Source organism: Anas platyrhynchos, chromosome 18 (genome assembly GCF_047663525.1).
Source record: "Anas platyrhynchos isolate ZD024472 breed Pekin duck chromosome 18, IASCAAS_PekinDuck_T2T, whole genome shotgun sequence".
NCBI classification, from domain to species: Eukaryota; Metazoa; Chordata; class Aves; order Anseriformes; family Anatidae; genus Anas; species Anas platyrhynchos.
The window spans coordinates 11,852,580-11,865,500 of record NC_092604.1 but is presented as its reverse complement, the minus strand read 5'-3'; the positions used below and the strand labels follow the sequence as shown (position 1 = coordinate 11,865,500).

At 39.3% G+C, this 12,921-nt stretch overlaps 1 protein-coding gene across 3 annotated transcripts in view; it reads right to left on the bottom strand.

Annotated features, from left to right (window-relative positions):
• Positions 1-3,708: 3,708 nt before the first annotated feature.
• Positions 3,709-12,921, bottom strand: part of CAMSAP1 (calmodulin regulated spectrin associated protein 1) — a 34,086-nt gene continuing 24,873 nt past the window's right edge. For all 3 annotated transcript variants that reach the window (XM_021276365.4, XM_027471171.3, XM_027471170.3), the window contains 9 exons: positions 12,315-12,409; positions 11,752-11,836; positions 8,945-11,381; positions 7,452-7,588; positions 7,159-7,367; positions 6,973-7,075; positions 6,497-6,612; positions 6,146-6,264; positions 3,709-5,881 (listed from right to left, as the gene is read on the bottom strand). In XM_021276365.4, the coding sequence (XP_021132040.3) occupies positions 5,579-5,881; positions 6,146-6,264; positions 6,497-6,612; positions 6,973-7,075; positions 7,159-7,367; positions 7,452-7,588; positions 8,945-11,381; positions 11,752-11,836; positions 12,315-12,409 (3,604 nt within the window). In that variant the 3' untranslated portion in view covers positions 3,709-5,578. The remainder of the gene's footprint in view (positions 5,882-6,145; positions 6,265-6,496; positions 6,613-6,972; positions 7,076-7,158; positions 7,368-7,451; positions 7,589-8,944; positions 11,382-11,751; positions 11,837-12,314; positions 12,410-12,921) is intronic.

Sequence of the window (12,921 nt, the reverse complement as noted above, 5' to 3'; positions counted from 1 at the left end):
TCCCATGGGGGTGGCGTCCAGGTGGTGCCCACTTTTGCTCCCCCGTTGTCCCAGCTGGGAAGCAGCAGCAGGCAGGCAGAGCTGCTTTTCGAAGGACTCCAGATCATGCAGAAGCTTCAAACTTCATTGCTTCTGCCCTTTCCAGCAGGGGGTGGGAGCTCTCCCGAGCACTGTGCTCCTCTCAGAGCCTGGAGCTCTCGTCTCAGCAATTCCTCGTCTCGCTTCACGTCCCACAGCAACAGGCACAGGAGGAGAAGAGGAGGAAACAATTCTGCCAAGTTAACCAAAATTAAGTTTAAAACTTTGCTGGAGTTGAGAAAAATTAGTTTAACACTGAAAACTTTCAGACAAGAAAAATCTAGAGCGCTAAAATAGACATCAGAAAGAAAAAATAATGGTATGTTATCGAGAGGCAAAAGGCAAACTAAAACCATGAAAGATTTTTCACTTTAGTGTAAATTCAGTTTTAATAGCGTTATTCCCTGAAAGACGTACATCCAAAGGAAATGGTATTTCCTCAGTAAGATTTTCATGTAATGCTGTGGTAATTCTGGGGTTTTTCTAAGCTTCAAACCATTCTTTCAAGGGGCTCATTTGAATTTAACAAATGCAGTATATTGAATCTTTAATCATCCCTGCTGCATACAGCAGGTTAAGCAGCTTTCCCCAGAGGTTTTGTTCCCCAATTATAATAAATGTTATTTCTGAACAAGTTCAGAGTTTATTAGACATCACCGTATAAGCCGGTATTTCAGCACCAAGACGTAATTTGAAAGTTGATTTATTTTAGAACAAGCAGGGGACAGTCTCTGAGTGGTGATCTAAAGAAAACAGTAAACTTTCAGCTGCGGCATGTGCGAGGTACTCACGTTTCATTACATGTACGTTCCTCTGGCAACTCACAAAAAACGAGTCCTGTTCTTCTCTCTTTGCACTTTTGGTACATTTGCCCTGAGAGTTTGCCATGCGCTTCTGTCAGCCAGCAAGTCGAGGCTCACGGCTTTCATCCCGGAGTTTCTGAAGGCCACGACAGAGGTGGATTAAATTGGGATTAAATTACCTCTGTGTTGTGAGCGCTGACGGCTGCCTGGGGAGAACCTCGCAGGATCCGGCACATCCCCGCTCCTGGGTGCTGCAAGAACGCGTTAAAACTGAAGCCAGGGTCAGAATCGCCATCCATAGAAAATTTAGGTCTCATAACAAATGTGTAAGACAAGAAAAAAATCAAAGGTGAGATGAATTCAACTCTTTTCTCCCATTTTTAATGCTCATTCTTCATAAATATATAAATAACTATATATGTGATTCAACAAAAGAACATCTGATGGATGGAGGCGAGAGCAAGGATTCGGTTCTTCTGGCTTTACCGTACTGAAGATGCATTTTTAGACATCTAAAAAACATACTCATCAACCACAGGAATAGCTCAAATTATTTCAAAGCGTCCTGAGGAGCGTTATATAAAAGTTTTTAGCTGCACACACACAACACCTCCCCCACAAAACACCTCCCGGATTTCTCAGTCCTGCACGTGTAACACCGCAGTGAAACGGGTACGAAATCAGTCCCCAAAACCCTCTTTGCACCTCGCTGTTGGGTGGTGCCTTTTGAGTGCCCCAGAACAGCAGCTTCGTCTCAGCTCCTGGAGTTCAGCTGCTGCCTGCCGCCTCGCCCACTATGTCCCCTGCAGATATTTAGTGTCATTTAGTGCCATTTAGTGTCATTTAGTGTCATTTAGTACCTGGCAGCTTCTCCCCACCATCACCGCCTTCAACCACACTGGGAGACCTCAACCACCTGCATCTCACTGAACTGCTAAAAATGAATGTAAAACTCTAAATAACAGAGCTGCTTAATTAGGTAAGCGTAGCATGAATAGCAGCTTCATATGTAAGCATAACAAGAGATTGGTTATTCTAATTTAGGAGTGAAGAAGTAAAAGCCTGGCTGTCATCCTGCTGTCAGCAAGGACGCTGGATACCCAACCCCAAGGAGAGCAGGGTCCAAGGGAAGGCACCGTATCTTGTGTGCCGTGTTTAAGTGGTGCTGGTAGGGGATTGTTGGAGGTTTTGTACTGCCTCTTGTGTCAGACTTGAAGAAATTCAGAAATTCAGGTCCTGAGAACTCATTCACATTTCTCCGCCCTTCCTCTATCCCCGAAGCATCGGTCGCAGTGACAACTCCCAAGGGAGGAGCAGTTTGGGTACTCCTACCTTCCCAAGGTAACAGGGAGGAAAGGCAGGTTTATTTTTCTGTGCACTAAACCTTCCTACAAGTGTTGAACTGTATGAAGGCTTTCAAGATGAGTAACTATTTTCAAAGCTTGGATTATTCTTGCTTGAAGGAGGGCGCATGATGAAGATGAGACACAGACACATTAACCACAAAAGCAGAACAGCACCCGTAAATAAATACACAACACACCGAAGTATGAATGTTTGAAAAAAAAGAAGTTGCACTTAAAAGCACTTTAAAGATGTACATTCTTGTATTTATTATTAAAAAACAAGTAAGAAACTGAGAGGTCAAAAGGCAGATTCACGTTGTTGCTGCTCTCTGTGCTGAGCTGAGAGGCAATGCAGGGAGGGAGCTGCAGCCCCCTTCCAGGGAGCGCTACAGAAGTCTCTGAAGGTTCAGGGAAACAAAACACTTGTTTTCAGAAAGCTGGTGAAATTTATTTCCCTTCTCCTGTCAGGAGGCAGAAGTTGGTACCGCAGCTGCATCCCAGCTCTCATCCTCCCCTCCTGCCAAAACTCTTGGGAAGGAGCTCAGTCATTTAAAGTTCCAGTCATTTAAAGTGATTTCACTAGAAACAATGAGAAACACGATATATCCAGAATTTGGGAAACTTAACATTAAGAACACTAACAAAGATAGTCATGGTCCTGCACTCACATTTTATCTCAGCCTGACACTGAACACATTTGACATTCATAGCCAGAGATTGTGCAAAACATTTTGAAGTCTATGAATTATTCTCCCTTCTACAAAGCTCGGCCTGTTTGCCTACACAAAGCTCTGCTCACACCCCCACCGAGTCAAGGTTATATCCTTCACCAACAAGCTGCCTGCCTCTTGGACTGAATTAATGCACCACGTTCCTTACCAAGCTATTAAGGATTAACACTTTTTGGTAACTGTGCTCTGCAGACTACGTATGTGTCAGACAATTCAATCTCTTCTCTCCTTCCCCTGTGATCCTCAGAACTGGATGCTGCCTACAGATGAAGCGCTCCCAGCTCCTCTCCTCTCCAAGCAGATGTTGCCTCCTGTTGCTCCCAGGAGTAAGCAGAACCACACTGCAGCAGGGAGAGTAAGGACATGACCTAGCACAAGACCCAGGACACTGAGGGTGCCATCACCTTTTTTAGTCCACTTTCTATGGGCAGCAAGATTTCAGTCTGTATGAAATACAGAAGACTAAAAAAATTATGTTATTTTGTTTTTAAACTACAAGAACTATTTTTCTATGAAAAAAAGTCAGTTACAGAAAATTATTTCTGAAAGCCTTTTGGTCAAATTCTTGCACATTTCAGTCAAGGTCAGGAGAACGAAGCTCTCGTTTAGGACAAGTTATTGGAGCTACTTGCAGGTGAAGCTTTGTAAGAGCGTAACTAAACACAGAATAGCACATCTTTAAAGCATATTAGTTCTCTGACGGGATGAAGTGTCACAACAACAAAAGGTACACATGAAATAAAAAGGAAATCAGTTAATGAATTTTATTAAATTTCAGTGCTTTCATAAAATAAATATGGTATATAATATCAAACAGTGAGAAATAAAGCACAAGCATGAAAAGCATGGTAACAAAAGTTACACACACGATGGTGTTTAATACTTAGCACTTTAGAAACCATAAAGCCTTTAATTATTTACAAGCAGCAAACTATCTAACATAATTTACAAAGTTGCAGCAGCCTAGTCAAGAAGTACTGGGAGGGGAAAAAATGGAGAGACCGCAATGGAAGACCTTCACTTTGCTCTACCTAGTTAGTTAGCACTTTATTACGTACCCTATTTTCTCCTTATGTACATAACTCGTTGCAACTTCCATTACTCTCTAGGTTCAATAATTACACTGTATTGTAGTTTAGAGCTTAGTTCATCTCTAGGATTGGTGTAGTGCCATCTGCACCGAGCAGGTATTTTCAAGTAACACTTCAAATAAAAGTAAACATGTGCAAACCAAGGTTACGAACCTCCATGACCCTCAGGTAGCAGTGTCCAACCGGATGGAGCAGTCGCACATTAGCAGATTAAGTTATGCAATAGCTACAGAAAGCTACTCAGAAGTCCAGCCCGGGCAAAAAAAATGGAAATGGGAATTTTTCTTGTTAAATGGAACTGAACTGCAAGTATACCCTGTTACCACAGACAAAAATTTAATCTGCTGAAACACAAAGATCTTTAAGGTCATAACTCAAGATTTAATATTTCAACATGAAAAGAAATCCAAGCCATTCGACTTATTTGGGCTTTTGAAACAAATGCAAATGTCTCTGTTTAAAAATTGCTTTTAAATGAGAAAAACAAATCAATAATATATTAATATATCACCCAAAATAAAAAACATACACACTCTTCATTTTAGAGCATGCTGCTCATTCAGAAGAAAGACAGGACAAAGAAAGTAGAATTACATTTCATGATGTAATAAAAACATTAAAATTTGTGATCATTAAGTGCACCATCGTACAGGATTAGCGTGCTCAGAGTGGAAATGTTCTATACCTACCAGGATCCATTTTTATTAAAGCAAACAAATCTTTAGGACACTACCTGAAACTGAAATCGATAACAACTCTGCTCCGTTCAGCTTGCCTCAAGTTTCAGTCAGGCATGTTCCAGCCAGTAGCACCTGTATGCCTCTTCATGATTGTATTCCAGAAATCTTTAAGTTTGCGAACAATTATTTTTTTTTTATTATTTTTTTATTTTTAAAAAAAGACTGGCTTTTGCAATCCTTGCAATGCTTATCCTAAACAGATACTGCAAGTAAAACTGTTCTGAGCAGCACAAGTTGGGGCTTTTTTCAGAAATCTGAGAGCTGGACTTACGTTGGCAGTAGATACAGTACAACAATTTGATGTATTAAACAGTTCCTCAAAAGGGTCTGAAAGGAAGATTTCCCTAAAGACTGTTTAAAAAAACAAACCAAACCCAAAACACTTCACCCAAGATCTGTTCAATCTTCTACTGAAGTTCAGAGCTTGCCAACTTTAAGAATGACAGGAAGGAGGAGGGAATGAGGCGGAGAGGAAACAGAACTAAATTCCCAATTTGTACCGATGAAAAGCTTCAAGTAAAAGGAAATCCACTTGTTAAAGATCTTGCTACATGCACAGTCCCTCATCAGTTGAAAGCCACAGTAGTTAGCATTGGGTGTAACAGCAGATTCATCATTTGTAAAAAACACCAACAATGTTCCTTCATTCTTAATAACTTGCATCCATGGTTTCTGTTTAGAAGCTTCTTAAAAAATGTTTATGGTTCTGCACATTTCATACCAAACTGTAGGGAAATGTCTTCATTTGCTGCAATCCCACTCAGCAATCTTCTCCCCAAGAGCTCAGTGTCATTTGCGAGTCTGAGTCTTCTTTGGCACTGCAGGTCGCTTGGCTTGCCACAAGTGGTTATGAATAGTAAGAGCATCCACACTGACAGACATGGTTTTGGCTGGAATTACATTAAACTGTTTTCTATCTGAACTGTACTTATAAAGTTTGTCAATCATTTTCTTGGTGATGCTCTTTGGCCCTGTTCCAGTCAGCTTGTAGATTTCTTCAGTGTCAGGATAGTAGCAATAAAGTGCTCTGAACTGGCAGCCAGCATCACGGAACAAAATGATGTAGTGGTTGGCATCGCATTTTTCAAGTTCCTGCATTAAAAATAAATAAGCAAACATACACACAAGATTGTTCAGGGAAAAATCTCACCTTATGCCCAGCTTTCAGCTTTCACATATAGATAAATGAGTGTTAAACTTTTTTTGAAACACCAGACAGTTACTGACAACATTCCTCATTTCACAGGTACATTTTGGGAAATGGTATTCACTGCAGTGCATCAGTAGGATTACGAAGGGAGTATTGCAGACAAAATTACTGTGAGTGCATTGATGATTTTATATTTTATTGCTTACCTCTAATATTGAATTCTTATGTGGCTCGTTCACTTTTCCAGCAAGACAGCAATGAGATATAGCATTGTGAATAATCGGTTTGTTTGATTTGCTGCTGGGTTCCTTAAATAACTTTGGACCTAAAGGAAGATAGATCAGTAACCTTCATTTGCCCAACGCTTATGAACGTTAAGATTTTCTTTCATCAGAGGTATATAAAAGGTAAAAGGTATTGGTTTTTCTCCAATAACTTACTTTTAGATATTAAACAGAACAAATTAGGCTTGACAACTTCCCAGAAGTTACAAATCACACCAAATATATCAGAACTTTTTATGGCCTGCTATTCGTAACAAACACTCAAATAGTCACCTGTGTATTCTGCCACTGAAGCAATGGAAGATGCCGTTGAAGCGTTCTCCCAGTCTCTTTCTGTGTTTCTGCTAGGATTTCTGCTCAGTATTGGTAAGGACTCCATTGATTCAACTCTGTTGAGGAGTAACGGGAAATAATTATGAAACGCCAAGTGCCAACCCCCTGTCAAATCTTAAATAAATTGTCGCTAGCCCTGAATGAACAGATTATTGTTCCTCTTCCTCCTCAGAATTGTCAGACTGTCCCTGCCAGATTATAGAGGCAAAATTCTATTATTCTTTTAAGAAAAAGCAAAACAAAATGTCAAGTTTGAAACAGACCATCAAACTTGACAGCCACATGAAATAGAACATGAATTCACCTAATTATTGTTGTGCCTCTGTGATGGCAAACTGAAGTAAACAACAGTGAATCCCAACACTATTTAATAACAGAGGCTTAACCTTCATTTAGTTATTTTCAAATATCTTTACCTCTGAGACGGTGTGCCACCAGAATGTACACTTTCAGGTTCGGTTGTTGCTGCTGAGGCCAAAGACAGACTGGAACCAGACTGAGCACTGCTTAAATTATCAGCTGCAAAACAAAAGATAAAATGTGAAACACGTTTTGTTAAAGCAGATTTGCAGACTCATTGAGAACAAACTCAAAATTCTTACGGGTAGAAGAGCACTTAGTCCCTGAATCACTGTAAGATTCCTCACGATGGACCGACTTTGGCCTGGGTTTCTTGGGCTTTGATTTGGGCTTTCCAAGTCCCTGCTCCTCCAAGATTTGTTGCTGTTTTTTCCTTAGATATTCTTGCTTGATCAGTTCTCTACGAGCCTTCTCTTCTTCTTTGCGTATTCGGTCCTCCTCAGCTTTGCGACTGAAAAACAAACACAACGTTTAACATACACAAATTTTCCTCATCTTAAAGAGGAGAAAAAAGTACCCCTTCCCACATTATTACCGAGCTTCATCTCTTTTTTGCTCAACTTCAGCTTCCAGCTGCTGTTTCCGAATCCGAGCCTCCTCAGCTTTGCGCTGCTGTTTTAAAAGGAACGCTGCACGTTTTTTTGCCAACTCATCTTCTGCTTTCTGTTCGTCCTGCAAGATTCATAAGGATAGAAAGCTTTAAAGAATACAAGAAAATACACTAAACTGGACATCACGAAATTGCTGAGGATTCCAGAAAGATTTTTAGGAAAACATAAGCTAATGCTTTTGGAAATCCTTAGTTTTAGAATTGACAAGCATAAGTCAGAAAAACAACCTTGAATTTTTTAGTGCTTAGGAGAACTTTGACATGAAGCTTTCCTTTAACTTCATGAGAAGAAAAGAAAATATGGTCACATCTTACTCTGACTTGTTTTAATTATGCCTACCCAGCAGAAAACCTCATTAAACTGCAAAGTATCACGCAACTACAAAGTTGCCTAGGATAGGGTATAAATAACCCCAGCATAAATGACAACCTTTAAGTCATTCAATATGAATCACACTACACAAGATTAGAAGTCAAATTCACCGAGGCTGACGCTGCCAACCTGGACTTTTTTGAATCAGAAATTCAAAAAAAGAAAGTCCCGTCGTGTCAGCACATCATAGATATTTATAGTAGTCACTGCTAAGCACAAATAAAGATACTAAATGTTTTGATACTGGTGCTGGACTAGAACCAGTGATATTTAAAAAACATCCAACCCAATAATATACAGAATACCACCAGACTCTAAAAACAAAAGCTGAGCAAGCCTTTTCCCAAGCCAGAGTTGGGTGTGAAATGAGATAAATTACTTAAATTTAACACATTTTTATCATGACATCTACACTCCACCATCACAAGACAAAAACAGAAACTGCACGAAAGACGACAATTTTTTCCAACATTGCCTTTGAGCATCTGATTTGTTGCTTTTACCTATAGTCACCCAACTAAGTTCCCCATTGAAGCCCTTAACTTCTTAGGCTGCTAGCCCACTCAAAAACCAGAGAAGCTCAGTTGCAAATGAACAAAAACCCCAATTCAGAAGCTCAGCTCCCAGATAAGTTTTAAAACCTGACCATGCTCTTTCAGAAATTTTTCTTCCAGTTGCTGCAGGTTCACAGAATGCTTGGATTTCAAAATGGTAAATTCTTCTCATTACATTCAGTGATTTTTTTGTGCAAAGTATTAACAAAATGTTTGCATGTTTGTCTATGTATGTTTGTCTGTTACTCACATAGAAAAAAATTAAGGGAAAGAAGAAAAGCAAGGTTAGTCCTGATTCCTAGTGAAGTTAACAGGAGATTGCTCTCAATTTCAGGAGACTGATTTCATAGATTGTCATTTTTCCTCTGCAAGCAACTCTTTTCAAATGCACTTTTTTTTAAAGTGATAGTGCTGCAACCAAAAGTGGGAAAAAACTGTAATGCTGGACAAACGTGTACAAATAACTAAACATACAAAGATAACATATTTACCTTGAAGAAAAATCCCACACCAGACTTCTGATCACCTTCACTAATTATATCTGTAGAGCTATCCTGGTTCTCGAGTTCTCCTTCATCTGGAGCTTTTAAGTCAGACAAATCTACTTCAATGAGATTAGCCTTGCTTCTCAGTGGCTCATCCACTGGGACGTTTTCTTTTCCTGAGCCATCAGAAGAATTCAACCCTGTTTCTTTGAAGCTGTTATTCACCTCCTTGCTCATTTCCGAAATGATATTTTCATCTTTGGAGGTGGAGAGAACAAGTGCCCGTTGATTACTCTCATCGTGAAGTCTATAGGTATCAAAGAAACACTTTTCTTGAGAAACACTTCCCTGATCAGGACTATTTTCCAAGCTTATTTCTGTTGGTGTCTTTGACAAGCTATTGGATGAGAACGGTCTTAAATGTGGTAATGTTTCTAGGCTTTGTGTTGGAGTTTTAACACGTGCTGAATTTTGTTGTCTGTCTTTAGGGACTTTCAAATCAGATGGTCTTCCTGATCGAGGATTCCTTCCTTGACCAAATCGAGGTGGTTTACGAAGATTGTTCATTCCAGTTGGTGAGAGGGGCTCAACAAAATGAATTGATGGTTTTACCTTTTGGTCCTGAGTGTTACTCCTGGTTCCTGGCGATGGCACTGTTGGAGATTTCATAAGTAGTTCCTGTTGCTGAGAGATCTTTAATATAGCCTGCTGGAGTGTGCTGATTGTTTCATTTAGTTTTTCAATAGAAAGATCACATTCATTAATATCTACTTCTGTAACACTGTCTTCTAGGAGGGCAGCAGAAATTATTTTACTTTTTTCCAATTCATGGATAGCAGCAGAGTCTTTAGGTTTATGTTGCTCAACAAAAGCTAAGCTTTCTTGCATTTTTACTTTTGCCACTTCTTGAGCATCATTCAGCATTTCTTCTCTCTCCTCCTCCTTCACAAAAAACTCCTCAGACTTGGAACCCAAAGAGACTTCATCCAAATCTTCACCATTGTGCCGAGGATATTCTTTTGGAAAATGTTCTGGTTTAAGTGGTTGCGGAACATCAGGAGATTTCCCTTTCTTAACAACATGCAAGAAAGCCGCCTTGCCCAATTTTAGTCGCTGCCTGGCTGATAAGGCTTCCATCTTCTTCTTCTGAGCTTCTATTGCTCTTCGTTTCTCTTCCAACTGCATATGAAGCTGCACCAATTCGGAAGCTAAAAGATTAACATTATCTTTATTTTGCCTGCTGGGGCTTTGTTCTCGCTTCTGTTTCCACGTGGTCAGCGGTGCTGGACAGCTTTCTGACCCGTCCGGCGTGGTCTTTTGCGAACTACTTGTGCTGGACTTTGTTTCATAGCTATTAAGCCTCTGAAGCTTTCGTTCTGCGAAATTGGTCATTCGGACACTCCCACTAGCCATTGACACACTGCTAACTTGAGAAATTGTGCTCAAACATGGGCTGGAACGTCCACTTGCATCGTCCTTATCTTCATGTTCTTTTACCTTCATATCTTCTTGCAATTTTGCAGATTCTTCCTCACCTATGTATTTAGCGACTATAGGATGGTCATCTATGACTACCAAGTCCTGTTCAGTGTCTTCTATGTCTAAGAGATCTGAATCAGAGTCCTGTCTCACCATAGTCCATGTAGTATCTGGAACATGCGAATTAAGACTTTTCACGTAACTTACGTTGACTTTACTTGCTATGTCATCATCAGATTTAGCAGCATGAAGAAAAAATCCTCCAGTAGGTTGATCCTGAATAGAAGGATCTAAACTGCTACTAGCCAAAGGTCTGGAAGCTTCTAACCCTGCCTCCAGCAGTGCTACTGAGTCTGCAGTACCAGAGTCCGCAACTGAAGTGAAATCCGAACTAGAAATTGGAGTAAAAGTCCTATTGAGATCATGGTCACCATGACTGCTGCTTGTTTTCTTGCGGATCAGAGGCAAGTGTCCCTCATTTAATCTCTTTGTTATAAAACTCCTTTGTTTCCCCTCCCCACATTCATCCTCTTTATTGATTATCTGCTTTTCCTTTGCTGGTTTTAGAACTGCAGGCATTAAGGGCTCCAAGTAAAAACTGTCTGGTTTGCTTTCTAAAGTCTCACTATTTATTTTTGGAGACCATGCTGTCGCAACGATGCTGGGTACCCTGGCTGACGCATTCTGCAATTCAAGATCACCACGGTTTGGCCTTTCTTCAGATTTGATTATTGCAATAAGCTCTTCGTCTTCATCCTCAATTTCAACATTGTTCAGCAAGCTCTTCCCGTTAGTTTTCATTGACGGAGGATGGGGCTGGTTTTTGGGAGTTACATTAACTATATTTGAAGCAAGACTGTCTTTGCTGATTGATCTAGCCAGACTAATGCTATCACTAGATCCAGGGTCCACATCAGTACTGGCAGAATGATGAAGAGCAAATGGGGTTGGCTGAGACAGAGGCCTAGAAAATAAAAGAACATGATGCTTATATACAAGAATTTACAAATTGTTGAATTAAGGACTGTAATAAACACAGCTAAAGTTTTTGCTCCACTTAAGAAATGTAACCAGCAGAAAAAGTGACCAGCAATAGTAAACAACTTCTGATACTTAAATTTTTAACAGTGCTTAATGAAAATCATGTTTAGAGTATTTTCAGTTCAAACCCTAAATCCAGGCATCTGTAAAAAACAAAACAAAACAAAAAGGCATTTTCAAAGAAAAAAAGAGTCTTAGGCCAGGAACTGATACCATATTACTACAATGAAATTGTCACAGTATTGAGTATCCTTCCATTAAACAGCATTGTAGTACTTAAAAGCACCCATTACCTGGGTTTCTTCTCCGGCCATGCAAGAACTGAACCTCGTGGCTGCCCATCAACACGGGTCAGAGAATTAGAACGATGTCGATGACCTGAAATATTTTTAAACAGTTAATATTTTAGAAACCATCTTTCAAATAGGAGTTTCATTTTCTTTTATAGCAAACCGAACACATTGTTCCACCAAGAGATGGCAGCAGAAAACAGATTTGCTGGAATATTCAAAGAAAATAAAAGCCTAACACAATGAAAAGTGACACTGAATGTGTGTGCATATATATACACACACACCATAATATACATATATTTTTTATACACATATACAACTTCTGGGTTTCCAAGCATGGAAGCGTTTAATTTACTAAAATTCACATAGAAAACAAAACAAAAAACAAAACAAAAAAAAACACAGAAAACAATACACAATTATAACTGTTTCTGTGTATTCTGTGTAAAGACTACCAAAAATGAATGTTATTCTCTTTATTTACAAAATAATTTTTTTCATTCGTTACTATACTGACAGGAATGGTCATTGTCTGTTGAAATGTAAATTCAAGGTAGACTTACCAGGGCTGTCTTCTCCCTGTAAAGATTTTTGTTGTTTTTGTCTCAAAGGGAGCAGTGGATGGGAAGGACTAAAGGCAGGGCTTCCTCCTTTGCCACTAATTCAGAAAAGCAACAACTTGTTAGTACAAGAATTTTTTTCTATAACAAGAGAAGAAAGCAATACAGTAGGGGAAGATACACGGGTAGAAGGTAACCCTTTTCCTACTCTAAAATACAAGATCATGTCATTAACCCTAACGTTAAAGAAATTACCTAAAGAGAAATAAAGGTTTTCACATGTAACAACAGAAAAGTACACTATTACCTGAAATCAAAGTGTTTTTACATTTTTAAATAGTGACTTTAACGTACTGTTATACAAGCTACGTTTTAAAGACAAAGTAAAGGCTGAAATAACTTACTAGTTCCCCTCAAACTTACTTCAGCTGAAAAGCTTTGTGATTGACCTGCTTGTACATTAGACCAGTGGTTTTTTTTTTGTTTGTTTGTTTTTAAACCACCACTTAGAGAATATGGCCAGTAAAGATGAAATGCTTGGACAATTTTCACATTTCACATTTTCTTCAAAACAGAAATAAGAATTTCTTCTGTAACAGTTGCGACAGTT